Source organism: Bos grunniens, chromosome X (assembly GCF_055505025.1).
Source record: "Bos grunniens cultivar Pamir isolate PY7600 chromosome X, Bosgru_T2T1.0, whole genome shotgun sequence".
NCBI lineage: Eukaryota > Metazoa > Chordata > Mammalia > Artiodactyla > Bovidae > Bos > Bos grunniens.
The window spans coordinates 145,216,296-145,231,853 of NC_141194.1; the positions used below are offsets into that span (position 1 = coordinate 145,216,296).

The following is a 15,558-nucleotide window of genomic DNA, read 5'->3' on the forward strand; positions in this document are numbered from 1 at the left end:
TGCTCCATGACAAGAGAAGCCACTGCAATAAGAAGCCCATACACTGCAACCAGAGAGTAGCCCTTGCTCATCACAGCTAAAGAAAAATAGCACAACAATGAAGACCCAGCACAGCCAAAACTAAATAAATAAAATTATATATATATTTTTATTATATTTATATAAAAGAACTAGTGGTGGTTATGGAATGGTGCTGAAGAACACAGATTTTTGTCCACAGTGCCTGTGTGACCTCAAGCAAATTAGCTCATCACTTTGAACATGCCTTGGATTTTTAGTGTGCAAACCTAGAAGCTGATAGTAATTCGTATGCATATTCACAGGATTGTTGTAAGAATTAAATGATAATGGATGTGAAGGCACTTTGATACCTACTAAAGTCAATAGAAGCCTAAAAGATTATTACTACAAAAGGCAGTTATGTGTTGGGCAAATATGTAATAAAATTAAGTGTTGTTCACATAAGCTTCTTCTTAACCTCTTCCATAGCATTTGAATGGATCTGAATTAGGCTTTGACAAGAAGCCAGGTGTGAACTAATCACTTCCTGGAAGGTTCTTCTATGGACAAAGTATTGGAAGTTGACTGCTACCTGAAACATCTTGCAGAGTAGAATTGGTCCTTATATCAGTAACTTCAGATATGCAGATGACACCACCCTTATGGCAGAAAGTGAAGAGGAACTAAAGAGCCTCTTGATGAAAGTGAAAGAGGAGAGTGAAAGAGTTGGCTTAAAACTCAACATTCAGAAAACTAAGATCATGGCTTCCAGTCCCATCACTTCATGGCAAATAGATGGGGAAATAGTGGAAACAGAGACAGACTTTTTTTGGGCTCCAAAATCACTGCAGGTGGTGACTGCAGCCATGAAATTAAAAGATGCTTGCTCCTTGACAGAAAAGTTATGACCAACCTAGACAGCATATTAAAAAGCAGAGACATTACTTTACCAACAAAGGTCCATCTAGTCAAAGCTATGGTTTTACCAGTAGTCATGTATGGATGTGAGAGTTGGACCATAAAGAAAGCTGAGCACCAAAGAATTAATGCTTTTGAACTGTGGTGTTGGAGAAGACTCTTGAGAGAGTTCCTTGGACTGCAAGGAGATAAAACCAGTCCATTCTAAAGGAAATCAGTCTTGAATATTCATCAGAAGGACTGATGCTGAAGCTGAAAGTCCACCTGATGCAAAGAACTGACTCGTTTGAAAAGACCCTGATGCTGGGAAAGATTGAAGGGGGAAAAGAAGGGGACAACAGAAGATAAGATGGTTGGATGGCATCTCCAACTTGATGGACATGAGTTTGAGTAAGCTCCAGGAGTTGGTGATGGACAGGGAGGCCTGGTGTGCTGCAGTCCATGGGGTCACAAAGAGTTGGACATGACTGAGCAACTGAAATGAACTGATTAAATGAACACCCTTATCTATATGTATGGATGATCTCTTCCAAATCTATTTGAAATCTGTGAAGGATGAAACAGTTTGGGTAAATGTATGAAACTAGATCAGATGCTCTGGGAATCCAATCATTTAAAAATCAAATATATCAATTTTTTTTAATGAATTCTCAGTTTTAGCACCCAAAGATACAGCCCATGAATAATTTGAACCAATTACCTTGAAACCTTCCATCTTTGGAGAAAATACTTTTAACAGGTTGTCTAGATCCTTCTTTTCTTTTTTAATCCTTTGGCCGTGGGGTCATAGTTCCCTGACCAGGGATCAAACCCATGACCCCCGTGTTGGAAGCAGTCTTGGCCACTGAACCAGCAGGGAAGTCCAAGGTCCTTCTGTTCCTAAGATGGAATGGTATGTGGTGGCATGGCCCTTTTCCCCCATCTACTCCTTGATGCTGTCCCTAAACACTTTTTTTTTTTTTTTTAAAGCATTTGCGTGGTTGCTGAGTCGCTTCAGTCGTGTCCAACTCTTGGTGATCCTATGGACTCCTCTGTCCATTCTGGCATTCACCAGGCAAGAATACTGGAGTAGGTTGCTATGTCTTCCTCCAGGGGATCTTCCTGACTCAGATCGAACCCAAACTCATGTCTTCTGCATTGGCAGGCAGGTCCTTTACCACTAGCACCATCTGAAAAGCCCAGCGCTAGTTAAAGCATGATGGCAAGCTTTCCATTCTCAAACCACCAAAAATTTAGGATCCTGTTTTCAGACTGACCTGCCCTGCATGTGTTCTTAGTCGCTCAGTCATGTCTGAGTCTGTGTGGCCCCATGGACTGTAGCCTGCCAGGCTCCTTTGTCCATGGGGATTCTCCAGGCAAGAATACTGGAGTGAGTTGCCATGCTCCCCTCTAGGGGATTTTCTCAACCAAGGAATCAAGCCGAGGTCTCCCACACTGCAGGCAGATTCTTTACTGTCTGAGCCACCAGGGTTAGGTCCTAAAATTTCCTAATTTGATAAATTAGTAAAATTGAGGTCTCAGAATTCCACCCATGCTCTCTTGGTTAGCTGATGACTCTCTGTGAGATAGGTAAGTAGGTGGTAGGTAGGTAGACAAAGTTCTTCAGTTCTAAGTAATAAGGGGAAGTATATATAGAATCATGATTGTATAGAATCATATTTCTATCATTTTTTTTCTTGTGACAATCTAAGTAGCACTGGATGATTCATGAAAAGAAGACACTTTGATATATAGTGATTTCTCTGTTCTAAAATAAATACTCCCAGGTCTCTCGGCATTTGAAAGTTAGTTGATACTGTATTTATGTATTTTTACAACAGTATTTACTTGTGAAAAAAGAAAAGCCTTCAACAGAGCAGAAATCAATGATTTATAGCAAAGTAGAAACTAAAGTCTTAGAAATCCTAGGGATAGCATAGCATTGTAGAATGCCATTTCATCTTTCTGGAACTCAGTTTCTTCATCATCACTTACCAGATAAAATACAGAACTCCTAGTTAAAATGGAGTTTTCAATAAACAACTTTTCAGTATGTTTCAGATATTGCACAGGACATAATTATGCTTAAAAAATCACTCACTGTTTATCTGAAATTCCAATGTAACTGGGAGGCCTATATTTTTATTTGCTAAATCTAGCAATACTGTGGTAAAAATGGCAAGTTCGGGAGGGGATGACACAGGTAAGTTCTAGTAAATGTGCTGCCAAAGTGAGCACAACACAGGTAACTTCTAAAAGGCTCTTCCAGCTGGAAACGTCCAGATTTCTGTTGAAGGACCAGCCTGGCAAACTATCTGCCTATGTGATCAGATATGAGTATACGCTTGTAAGGCAGTGCTTCTCAAAATTCATTCTGCTCATGAATCCCTTGGGATTTGTTAAAAAAAAAAAAAAAAAAAACAAGTCCTAGGCTATACCCTATGAATTTCTGATTCACCAGTTCTGGGGTGAGGCTAGGGAACCTGTACCTTTAACAGTCAAGCCAGGTGATTTTGGTACAGGTGTTCCAGGACCTTACTTTGAAAAACATCGCAACTTTCTCCTACAAATGCAGAAATTCTGACCACCTGGATGCCAGAATTTCCCTACTCTTCATTCATTTGTGAACATACAAAAATTGAATGCTGCTCTTCTAATCACACAAAAGGCCCACTGTGAACTACTGTGCTCATACTTTTTTGACTAACATATTTAATGCTAAATTGGTCATGAAATTGGTTTTCATTAATCTGTGTGGAAGTGAGGAAAATTCAACTTAATCATATTCTAATAATGAATGAAAGCATTCTCAACAAAAATAAAATGCTGTTTCCTTTTAATAAAGGGAAATGACTTGTTGAATACTAGGCATGGCAATGATAGAACAAATAAGAATGGAAAAGAAGCAGCATGAGGAAGTGTTCTGACAAGAGAAAGCTAATTATTTTAATCCAATTCAATCTGCTATTTGACTAAAAGGTCAGAGAACACTACATAAAGCCCCTATACAAAGCTCATCTCCAGAGAGGAATCAATATTCTGCAAAAGTCCATTTTTTCCTAATTTGGTATTTCAATACCTCTCCCTTCAGAGCATGTCTAAAGTTAACATTTAACACCCTCACCAGAAGTTTTTTTTAAATATAAATTTATTTTAATTGGAGGCTAATTACTTTACAATATTGTATTGGTTTTGCCATACATCAACATGAATCCACCATGGGTGTACACATGTTCCCCATCCTGAATGCCCCCCTACCACCTCCCTCCCCATACCATCCCTCTGAATCATCCCAGTGCACCAGCCCCGAGTATCCTGTATCATGCATCGAGGCTGGTCTGGCGATTCATTTCACATATGATATTATACATGTTTCAATGCCATTCTCCAAAATCATCCCACCGTCACCAGAAGTTTTTATTGTAAGCACAGCTACTTCAACTTTAGTTCTTCATCAGACCAAAAAAAAAAAAGGTCTAATTTGGCCATTAGACCAAAGATTGACTGCTTTGGGGGACCAGAACTAGATTTTTATTGACCTGATGAAGAGTGGTTTAAACTCTAGTGTGTGCAAATACCACCTAAGGACATATCTACACATCCAGAGATAGCCAAGAGGGGGATAAATGTAGCTTAATTGTCGTAAGTTTGAGTAAAACAAAGAAAAATCTTTTTGTAAGATTATCCCACTATAACAAGTATCTTTTTTTTTTTAAATGTGGACCAATTTTATTTATTTTTTTCTTTTTTTTTTTTTTTTCCAATTTTAAAGTCTTAATTGAATTTGAATTTGTTACAATATTGCTTCATTTTTATGTTTCAGGGTTTGGGTTTTTTTTGGGCCCTGAGGCATGTGGGATTGTAGCTCCCCAAGCAGGAATTGAACTTGCATCCCCTACATTGGATAAGCACTAGACCACCAGAGAAGTCCTAAGTTATCTTTGATTCTCTTTTCTGACTTAACTCTAAGAGATCTGCATTTCCATTTTGTCAGAAGGAACTAAGATGAATCCATTACAAAATACCGTGGCAGCATTTCTTGGGTAATTCTTTTTATTAATGCTACATGGCAATAAAGCAGTGTATTTAATATGACAGAAGTCTGATTCTAGAGCCAGAATTCTTAGATTTCAATCCAAAATGTACAACCTATTAGGTGTATGACCCTAAGTTCAGTTGGTCAGTCGTGTCTGATGCTTTGCAACCCCATGAACCTTAGCACACCAGGCCTCCCTGTTCATCACCAACTCCTGGAGTTCACCCAAACTCATGTGCATTGAGTTGGTGATGCCATCCAGCCATCTCATCCTCCGTCGTCCACTTCTCCTCCTGCCCCTAATCCCTCCCAGCATCAGAGTCTTTTCCAATGAGTCCACTCTTCACATGAGGTGGCCAAAGTATTGGAGTTTCAGCTTTAGCATCCGTCCTTCCAGTGAACACCCAGTACTGATCTCCTTTAGAATGGACTGGTTGGATGTCCTTGCAGTCCAAGGGACTCTTGAGAGTCTTCTCCAACACCACAGTTCAAAAGCATCAATTCTTTGGTGCTCAGCTTTCTTCACAGTCCAACTCTCACATCCATACATGGCCACTGGAAAAACCATAGCCTTGACTAGATGGACCATTTTTTTTTTTTTGGAAGGACGTTTGTTGGCAAAGTAATATCTCTGCTTTTTAATATGCTATCTAGGTTGGTCATAACTTTCCTTCCAAGGAGTAAGCATCTTTTAATTTCATGGCTGCAGTCACCACCTGCAGTGATTTTGGAGCCCCCCAAAATAAAGTCTGACACTGTTTCCACTGTTTCCCCATCTATTTGCCATGAAGTGATGGGACCAGATGCCATGATCTTAGTTTTCTGAATGTTGAGCTTTAAGCCAACTTTTTCACTCTCCTCTTTCATTTTCATCAAGAGGCTTTTGAGTTCCTCTTCACTTTCTGCCATAAAGGTGGTGTCATCTGCATATCTGAGGTTATTGATGTTTCTCCCAGCAATCTTGATTCCAGCCTGTGCTTCTTCCAGCCCAGAATTTCTCATGATGTACTCTGCATAGAAGTTGAAGTTTAAAAATAAAATAAAATTAGAAAAAAAAATAAAATAAAATAAAATAAAAGAAGTTGAATAAGCAGGGTGACAGTATACAGCCTTGACGTACTCCTTTTCCTATTTGGAACCAGTCTGTTGTTCCATGTCCAGTTCTAACTGTTGCTTCCTGACCTGCATATAGGTTTCTCAAGAAGCAGATCAGGTGGTCTGGGATTCCCATCTCTTTCAGAATTTTCCACAGTTTATTGTGATCCACACAGTCAAAGGTTTTGGCATAGTCAATAAAGCAGAAATAGATGTTCTTCTGGAACTCTCTTGCTTTTTCCATGATCCAGTGGATGTTGGCAATTTGATCTCTGGTTCCTCTGCCTTTTCTAAAACCAGCTTGAACATCTGGAAGTTCACAGTTCACGTATTGCTGAAGCCTGGCTTGGAGAATATTGAGCATTACTGTACTAGCGTGTGAGATGAGTGCAATTGTGCAGTAGTTTGAGCATTCTTTGGCATTGCCTTTCTTTGGGATTGGAGTGAAAACTGACCTTTTCCAGTCCTGTGGCCAGCCTAGAAATGTATATATTACCAGCTTTTCTTTGCCTCAATTTCTACCACTCTAAAATGGGGCTAGAACTTTCCTCATGATTGTTCTGAGGATTAGATGAAGTAATGTGAGTAATGTTCCAATAGTGCCTGGTACATGCATAGTAAGTGGAGGATTGAAAGATGGGGGCTATTATCATATACTTCTGATTCATGACCTTTCCAAACATTCTCCTAGCTGGTGACGGCCCTCACCTACCATTTTGGTCAGAGTTCATTTAAGATCTAATATTCTTTGCTGTAGAATGTTGAATTCTCAGACAAAACACAAACTTTGTGAAATGAAACTACAAAATAGCTTACTTTTATCCTTTGATTATATAATCATTTTCTTGGTCTTATCAGTAAATTGGGTGTGTATGTATGTTAAAGATAATGAAAACACACACCATCTCACAAGGCTGAGGTTGGCACAGCTCTTGAAGATAGAACAATTTCCTCTCTGGAGCCACGTTTAAGTCTACAGGCTCTTTGTGGAGCCCTAAATTGTTTGAGACAATTTGTTTTATTTGCCTTTTAATGCCAAGCCTGTGTGTTCAGTGTCTGCTTCTGTCTTCATTCCTAAGATTCCCTGCCTTTCACTGTTACCTGTAGTCCTAGAAAATCTGGCTTCTATTCTGAACAAGTTCCTGTGTTTTAAGTACAAATAGGTTTTCACACAGTCCCTTTTCCTAATCTGTTCCTCCATCAGTTCTGACTCAGTGTCATTTATGCTCTGAAGGAAACTCTACCAGGCCTTTCTCCAGGTTCTGTGTACCTCTTTCAGCAGTTTCTCTAAGTATGGAAGTTTTCTGGGCTGTCTTATTTATAACTATGCCCCTAAGATGAATGACAATGCCTAGCACACAATAGTCAAGATAACGCACTAAATGAATGAATAGATTTATCTCCACCAAAACATATATTTCCTTTCGTTTATGTCCATCCCTCTTTATTGCCTAACTTTGTACTTAAATTTATTTTTTACTATTTTAGTGAACTCATTACCATCAGTCCACTAATACTGATTTGGCCTATACTTTCTTTAAATACTTTTTTTTTTTTTTACTACTAAGTGTTATTAGATCTGCCCAGACATTCTATTTCTACTCAAGAAAATCTCATCCCCATCTCCAAAGCCTGGTGTGCTACATAGGCAATTAACATACTAGAGAAACTCTTAATCTACACGTTATATTTTAATTCCAGATCAAGTCCTCTGTTTCTAACCAGATTGAAATCCATCATGACCATTAAACAAAGGAGATTTATTATAGAAGCCAACTCCATTATAAACAATTCCTACCTTTGTCTCACATCCAACCCATAACACTAAACACACTATCAGATTAATACTTAATGATCAATATCTCAGGTTATGGTAGGAAATGCCAATACAATTATAGAGAGGATAGACAAAGGCAGATTTGGGCCATACTGGGTGGCATTTAATAAGGAAATAACTGGAACCTGAAAAGTAGTTTGTCAGGTATTTCTTACAACAGGTTGGTGAAGAGCTTCAGTTTGGGTCTTGGGGAACAAGATGCCCCTAAATAAATGTCACAGGGAGTCAAGAAGAAATGTGTGGCATTCAGCATCAAATCTGTGAAGTCTTCTAGGAGATGACCTTCAGTGGATAGGCACAGTCCCAACTGGATCTGCCAGAATACCCCGTAGGGAGCTTCTGAAAAAGGATACTCAGATTAGTAGCATGTGTGTCTGGAGGGGAGATATTTCTGTTGACTACTCTAATAAAGCAGAATTGATCAGATTTACTTACTCATTTAACATTTCTGTGCAGGTTACCTATAATGCCAAATCTTTTTTTTCCTTCAAAAAGTTTTTGCTTTTTTAATAATCCAGATAGTTTTAAACATCTTCTCTAACTTTGATGAAGCATCACATTCCTTTTTTAGAAAGTGAAATTGCTGTTCTCAAATGGAAACAAATTTTACATCAAAGAGCTTGAATTCAATGCAGAGGGGGAAAAAGCCAAATATGTAAAGCATCTAGCAGCTGGCAATGATATTGGCCAAGGCTGTCTCTAAACGTGCAAAATGGAGAGATATGAGGTGGTTTTTAAATAGTTCCAGAAGTTTCACACCTGTATTAAAATTATCTGAACATTTTTAAACTAAAGTGTAACTTAGCTCAAGTGACGACATGAAGACCTAACTCCAAAGTCCCCTTAATTTTATATAGAGAAAGGCAGACCCTATCTATGATACTTCATATCTATTTGGTTGGTTAGAAAAATCTAGATAGTTGACTGCATTTTGTAATTTTCATACAGATGGTTAGCAACATGGAGCCAAAATGAAGGCCAGCGAGAATATATGTAACCTTTTCCAAAGGGCAGAGAAAACCATTGTCAAAATATTTTATGATAGAAAGAATGAGGTTATGCCAGATTTAATACAGTTATAATGGTAGTGTACTCATAGGCATAAAGTGACCTGGACACCCAGAGCCGAGGCAAGCTCTTAGAAATGCAGCTCAGACCCTCTTACTGTGATCTGTAATCACTGTTGGCTACATCCGTCAGCAAATATTAGTTAGAAGACTACATTTTGACAAAAAGATTAGAAAAATCAAAGAGGTATTAATAATGTCTCTCGAAAAATTGCCTAAATTCTCAGTAAAGAAGCAAAATAGAAGGATGCTTTCTATTTGTGGCTCAGCTGGTAAAGAATCTGCCTGCAATGTGGGAGACCTGGGTTCGATCCCTGGGTTGGGAAGATCCCCTGGAGAAAGGAAAGGCTGCCCACTCGAGTATTCTGGCCTGGAGAATCACATGGACTGTATAGTCCATGGGATTGCAAAGAGTCGGACAAGACTGAGTGACTTTCACTTTCATAGCTCTTTAACAGCAAACTCTGTCTGAATACTTGAAAAAAATAAAAGAAAAACCCAACAACAAGCAGACCCTGTGGCAGTGTTGCTGCCTCACCAGGAATCGACTCTGTGCCCCCTTGCACTGGAAGCATGAGTCTTAACCATTGGACCACCAGGGAAGTCCCGTGACCAGTTCTACTGACACTGTGCCCCTGTGTAAGAGATTGCACAGAGGAAAGAGAGACAGAGAAGGAAGGACATGGCAAAGTAAGCGGAAGGGAGGAGGTAGAAGGGAAAAGAGAGAATTTTCTTTCAAACAGGAGGACCTTTGTTTCAGTGTGGCAGAGAAAACCGGTTCATATATTTTCCTGCAGCTCAGGCTTATGTTAAGGCTGTTATACTTGTGGCTAAATCTAACTGATAGATGTGTCTGGCTCCCTGGCACACCCTGACAGGGTTGGTATGGGGACAGGAGGCCTCGAAGAATCCACCCTTCTCCAAATGTGGGTTGGCCAGCCACCCTTTTTCAGCAAGCTGATGGCAGCCTCCAGGTTCCAGTCAACTGAATCAACCATTGGCATTGTACAGACAGGGCCACCCACCAAAGCACTAATTTGACCCCAAAGTCTTTTTTGTTTTGGTTACTGAGCAAACAAGTGCTCACAAGATGACTGATTCCTTCATATGGACAAGATTCTCATAGCTGAGCAGGAATGAAGGCCAGAACGTCCTTTTTTTCATTTTTCACAGGGAAATAAGGAGATCTCATTGGGAAGGGGGAGATAGAACTCTTTACCAGTGATGTAGCAGCCAATGTGGTTGAGGAAGGGTACCTGATAATTGAGAAGAAAGGACATAAATTAAAGAAAATGAGATTACTGGCACAGAATCTGAGTATGAGTTCAAACGAACATTGGCAGAATGGAAGAAACAGCAGAAACCTGTGTGATAAACCACATCTATAACAGATTTCCAATAGTCTTTTATATGAAATTATTTCGGTGTGTAATTTCCCTGTCAAGCCAGCTATTCAAAATTCTAAACCAAGGTTTTCTTGGTGTGTGAATACAGATTTCTATTTCATTTGTGACAAGATATACCTGACAGATTAACTCCCTAAGACATTTTATTTGGGCATTTTTTTATTCAGTTATTTTTTGTTTTCCCTAACAGCAGAGGATAGATGGCTGGATGGCATTGCTGACTCGATGGATGTGAGTCTCAGTGAACTCCGGGAGTTGGTGATGGACAGGGAGGCCTGGCGTGCTGTGATTCATGGGGTCGCAAGGAGGCGGACACAACTGAGTGACACATTTGATCTGATCTGAACAGCATACACTGGAGAAGGGAATGGTAAACCACTTCAGTATTCTTGCCTTGAGAACCCCATGAACAGTATGAAAAGGCAAAATGATAGGATACTGAAAGAGGAACTCCCCAGGTCAGTAGGTGCCCAATATGCTACCGGAGATCAGTGGAGAAATAACTCCAGAAAGAATGAAGAGATGGATCCAAAGCAAAAAGAATACCCAGCTGTGGATGTGACTGATGATAGAAGCAAGGTCCAATGCTGTAAAGAGCAATATTGCATAGGAACCTGGAATGTCAGGTCCATGAATCAAGGCAAATTGGAAGTGGTAAAACAAGAGATGGCAAGAGTGAATGTCGACATTCTAGGAATCAGCGAACTCAAATGGACTGGAATGGGTGAATTTAACTCAGATGACCATTATATCTACTACTGTGGGCAAGAATCCCTCATAAGAAATGTAGTAGCCATCATGGTCAACAAAAGAGTCCAAAATGCAGTACTTGGATGCAATCTCAAAAATGACAGAATGATCTCTGTTCGTTTCCAAGGCAAACCATTCAATATCACAGTAATCCAAGTCTATGCCCCAACCCAGAGAAGGCAATGGCGCCCAACTCCAGTACTTTGCCTGGAGAATCCCATGGATGGAGGAGCCTGGTAGGCTGCAGTCCATGGGGTCGCTAGTGGGATACGACTGAGCAACTTCACTTTCAGTTTTCACTTTCCTGCATTGGAGAAGGAAATGGCAACCTACTCCGTGTTCTTGCCTGGAGAATCCCAGGGACAGGGGAGCCTGGTGGCTGCTGTCTATAGGGTCACACATAGTTGGACACGACTGAAGTGACTTAGCAGCAGCAGCAGCATGCCCCAACCAGTAACGCTGAAGAAGCTGAAGTTGAACGGTTCTATGAAGACTTACAAGACCTTTTAGAACTAACACCCAAGAAAGATGTCCTTTTCATTATAGGGGACTGGAATGCAAAAGTAGGAAGTCAAGAAACACCTGGAGTAACAGGCAAATTTGGCCTTGGAATATGGAATGAAGCAAGGCAAAGACTAATAGAGTTTTGCCAAGAAAATGCACTGGTCATAGCAAACACTATCTTTCAACAACACAAAAGAAGACTCTACACATGGACATCACCAGATGGTCAACACCAAAATCAGATTGAGTATGTTCTTTGCAGCCAAAGATGGAGAAGCTCTATACAGTCAACAAAAACAAGACTGGGAGCTGACTGTGGCTCAGATCATGAACTCCTTATTGCCAAATTCAGACTTAAATTGAAGAAAGTAGGGACAATCACTAGACCATTCAGGTATGACCTAAATCAAATCCGTTATGATTATACAGTGTAAGTGAGAAATAGATTTAAGGGCCTAGATCTGATAGATAGAGTGCCTGATGAACTTTGGAATGAGGTTCGTGACATTGTACAGGAGACAGGGATCAAGACCATCCCCATGGAAAAGAAATGCAGAAAAGCAAAATGGCTGTCTGGGGAGGCCTTACAAATAGCTGTGAAAAGAAGAGAAGCAAAAAGCAAAGGAGAAAAGGAAAAATATAAGCATCTGAATGCAGAGTTCCAAAGAATGGCAGGAAGAGATAGGAAAGCCTTCCTCAGTGATCAATGCAAAGAAATAGAGGAAAACAACAGAATGGGAAAGATTAGGGATCTCTTCAAGAAAATCAGAGATACCAAGGGAACATTTCATGCAAAGATGGGCTCGATAAAGGACAGAAATGGTATGGACCTAACAGAAGCAGAAGATATTAAGAAGAGGTGGCAAGGATACACAGAAGAACTGTACAAAAAAGATCTTCATGACCCAGATAATCACAATGGTGTGATCACTGACCTAGAGCCAGACATCCTGGAATGTGAAGTCATTTGGGCCTTAGAAAGCATCACTACGAACAAAGCTAGTGGAGGTGATGGGATTCCAGTTAAGCTATTTCAAACCCTGAAAGATGATGTTGTGAAAGGGCTGCACTCAGTATGCCAGCAAATTTGGAAAACTCAACAGTGGCAACAGGACTGGAAAAGGTCAGTTTTCATTCCAATCCCAAAGAAAGGCAATGCCAAAGAATGCTCAAACTACCACACAATTGCACTCATCTCACACGCTAGTAAAATAATGCTCAAAATTCTCCAAGACACTTTCAGGAAAACAAAAAGCTTTGCAGGCCACACTATGATACTTCACGACCATCCATTCAATTGCACTTGTTCAATCAGACAAGCAAGTTGTACTAAGTGATAAATACTAATGAGTTTGGCCTAACATTTCCCCCAAACACTGCATCTAGAAAATAATAAGCAATGAATTGATGATGAGATATAGGATGATCGATATGCTTGTGTACAGAATGATCAACCCTCAGAAATAGTCATTCATCACTACAAAGCAGGCAGGTGTTATACGGTGAAGACGATTTTTAAAGAGGAATAGAGGGAGGAAATGCCTAACCTGGATCTTGGATAGAGAAAACATGCTTTATGCTTTGGCTTGAGAACATGAGTTCATTTAAATTCAAGCGAGTTGACTTTCTTAAATATAATTGTATAATTCTTAGAAATTTAAAGACTTCAGACTGTCCACTGGGGAAACGCCAATATTGCTCTCTTTGATATCACAGAAATCTTGCCTCTATTCGGGATTGTCAAATGGCTTTGAAATTGATGTGTTCAGTCATTAAGCACAAATACTTGACAAAGCTTCTTTGATTTCATAGATTGTAAATCCTTGGAACACTGCAAGAAGCCATTTATGAAATTGAGCTATTGATTTTGCTAATCTATGCAGTGATTACTAGAGGCAGCCTAATGAGTAGATGCTGCCTCAACAGTATGCTTAAGAGGCCCCATACAGGGCTACAGCCAAAAAGTTTGTTCATCTGGGCCTGAGCATTCCAGTCTGAACAAGTTCTTTACTAAAATATCAATGTTCTTGTGTAAGGACACAGTCCTTGATTTTTTTTTTTTCATTAATCCATTCACTCTTCTAATAAATACTGAGTTTCTACTCTGCCCATTGTACTTTTGAGAGGGTTCAAAAATAAATATGCTCTGATCCCCACTTTCAAGGACCTTATCACCTTAGGAGAGGAGATATAATATGGACACACATAAATATGAATTAAATAGAATGGGGAGGAATTAGCTGGTAATTAAGACAATGACTGAAAACCAGAATAGGTACGAGGTCAGAGGATAGGGTTAGAAAGAAGCAGCTCCAAAAAGACAGAAGAGGAAATAGAAGAGGGAACTAAATGCATCTCATTTTATGCATCATAATTATGTTCTTTATTGTTTCCTTCCTGGAGTTAGCCAGAATGATTAGAGAAGGTAAACAAGCCACTAGGTTTTAAGCATAACCAGCAACTCTAAAGAAGGATATGGGGACAGTAACAGGACTAACCATCCAGTTCAGTTGAGAATATCAGCCTTGAGGGATCAAATTACAGACATACAAATGAGCAGCTTAGGGCTAGACTGCTTGCTCGCGTCTGTATTCATTCCTTAACAGTCTAAAAGAGGGAAACAGAAAATAAATTGATATGAAAAATGCTTGTAACCTACAAGAATGGTAAATGAGACCAAGGTACAAAAGATGAGTATAGAATTCAATTTGGAACTGAGAACACATTTGTAATTTACTGTTTTCCATTTCTCCCTAGACAAGACTTTGAATGTTTCGAGGTTTGTTATTTGATGTTTTGGTTTTTTTTTTTTTAAACAAAACTTTACTATCTACAGAATTTAGCTACCGGAAGAAATTTAAGAATTCCTAACAATGTTGACATTTAATAGCTTTCACCACAACTTAGTAACACAGCAAAGGAAGTTGTTATAGTGATACCAGGAACATAATAGCCGTCAACATCCTTACGCAGATAGATGATGATGGTGATAACTCATACTTCTTGGCTTCTTGGCAAACATTGACTGCTAAATAAAGTGAAAGGCACTCAAATGCATCTACTTTAGTTAAAAGATGGCTATCATTCTTAAATGTTATAATATCATTTATACTTGGAAGTTTCTTACAAACATATTTCAAAGAAGAGTTCCTAGGCAGATCAACTGTGCTGAGAAGAGCATTACACAGCCCCTAGTCGGACACGACTGATGTGACTTAGCAGCAGCAGCAGTCTGCAGTTTGGGGCTTCCCTGACAGCTCAGTTGGTAAAGAATCCACCTGCAATTCAGGAGACCCTGGTTCGATTCCTGGGTTGGAAAGATCTTCTGGAGAAGGGATAGACTACCCACTCCAGTATTCTTGGGTTTCTCCTGTGGCTCAGCTGGTAAGGAAGCTGCCTGCAGTGCAGGAGACCTGGGTTTGATCCCTGGGTTGGGAAGATCCCCTGGAAAAGGCAAAGGCCTGGAGAATCACATGGACTATATAGTCCATGGGGTCGCAAAGAATCAGACATGACTGAGCGAATTTCACTTTCAGCTTCCCTGGTGGCTCAGATGGTAAAGAAACTGCCTGCAGTGTAGCAGACCCGAGTTTGATCCCTGGGTTGGGACGATCCCCTGGAGAAGGGAAATGCTACCCACTCCATTATTCTGGCCTGGAGAATTCCATGGACTGTATAGGCCATGGGGTTGCAAAGAGTCGGTCACCGACTGAGCAACTTTCACTTTCAACATGCAGTGTATATAAATGGACTTTACAGCCAATGTCTGGACTGGTTTCTTCTATTAGAAAAGATGAAGTATTAGATGATAATACATTTTGTTGTTGCTATTGCTATTCTAGGAAACTTTCCATTTATTTCCCTCTTGGAGGACTTAAAGATTTTTCTCAAGGATTTTTGACCTCTGGCTTCCTAATATACAGTCATCACCTGTTGGTCTCAGTCACATGGACTACTATAGATAGT

General features: G+C 39.8%; 1 protein-coding gene across 3 annotated transcripts in view; it reads left to right on the forward strand.

Annotated features, from left to right (window-relative positions):
- The window catches only part of LOC147341587 (uncharacterized), a 468,058-nt gene that overhangs the window by 386,265 nt on the left and 66,235 nt on the right, over positions 1-15,558 (forward strand). Inside the window, exon 9 of one of the 3 annotated variants that reach the window (XM_086388293.1) lies at positions 10,529-13,104. The exons of the other annotated variants lie outside the window; for them this stretch is intronic. Within the exon in view, the coding sequence (XP_086244419.1) occupies positions 10,529-10,538 (10 nt within the window). The 3' untranslated portion in view covers positions 10,539-13,104. Of the gene's footprint in view, positions 1-10,528; positions 13,105-15,558 lie in introns of those variants that run through there. 3 annotated transcript variants of the gene reach the window in all.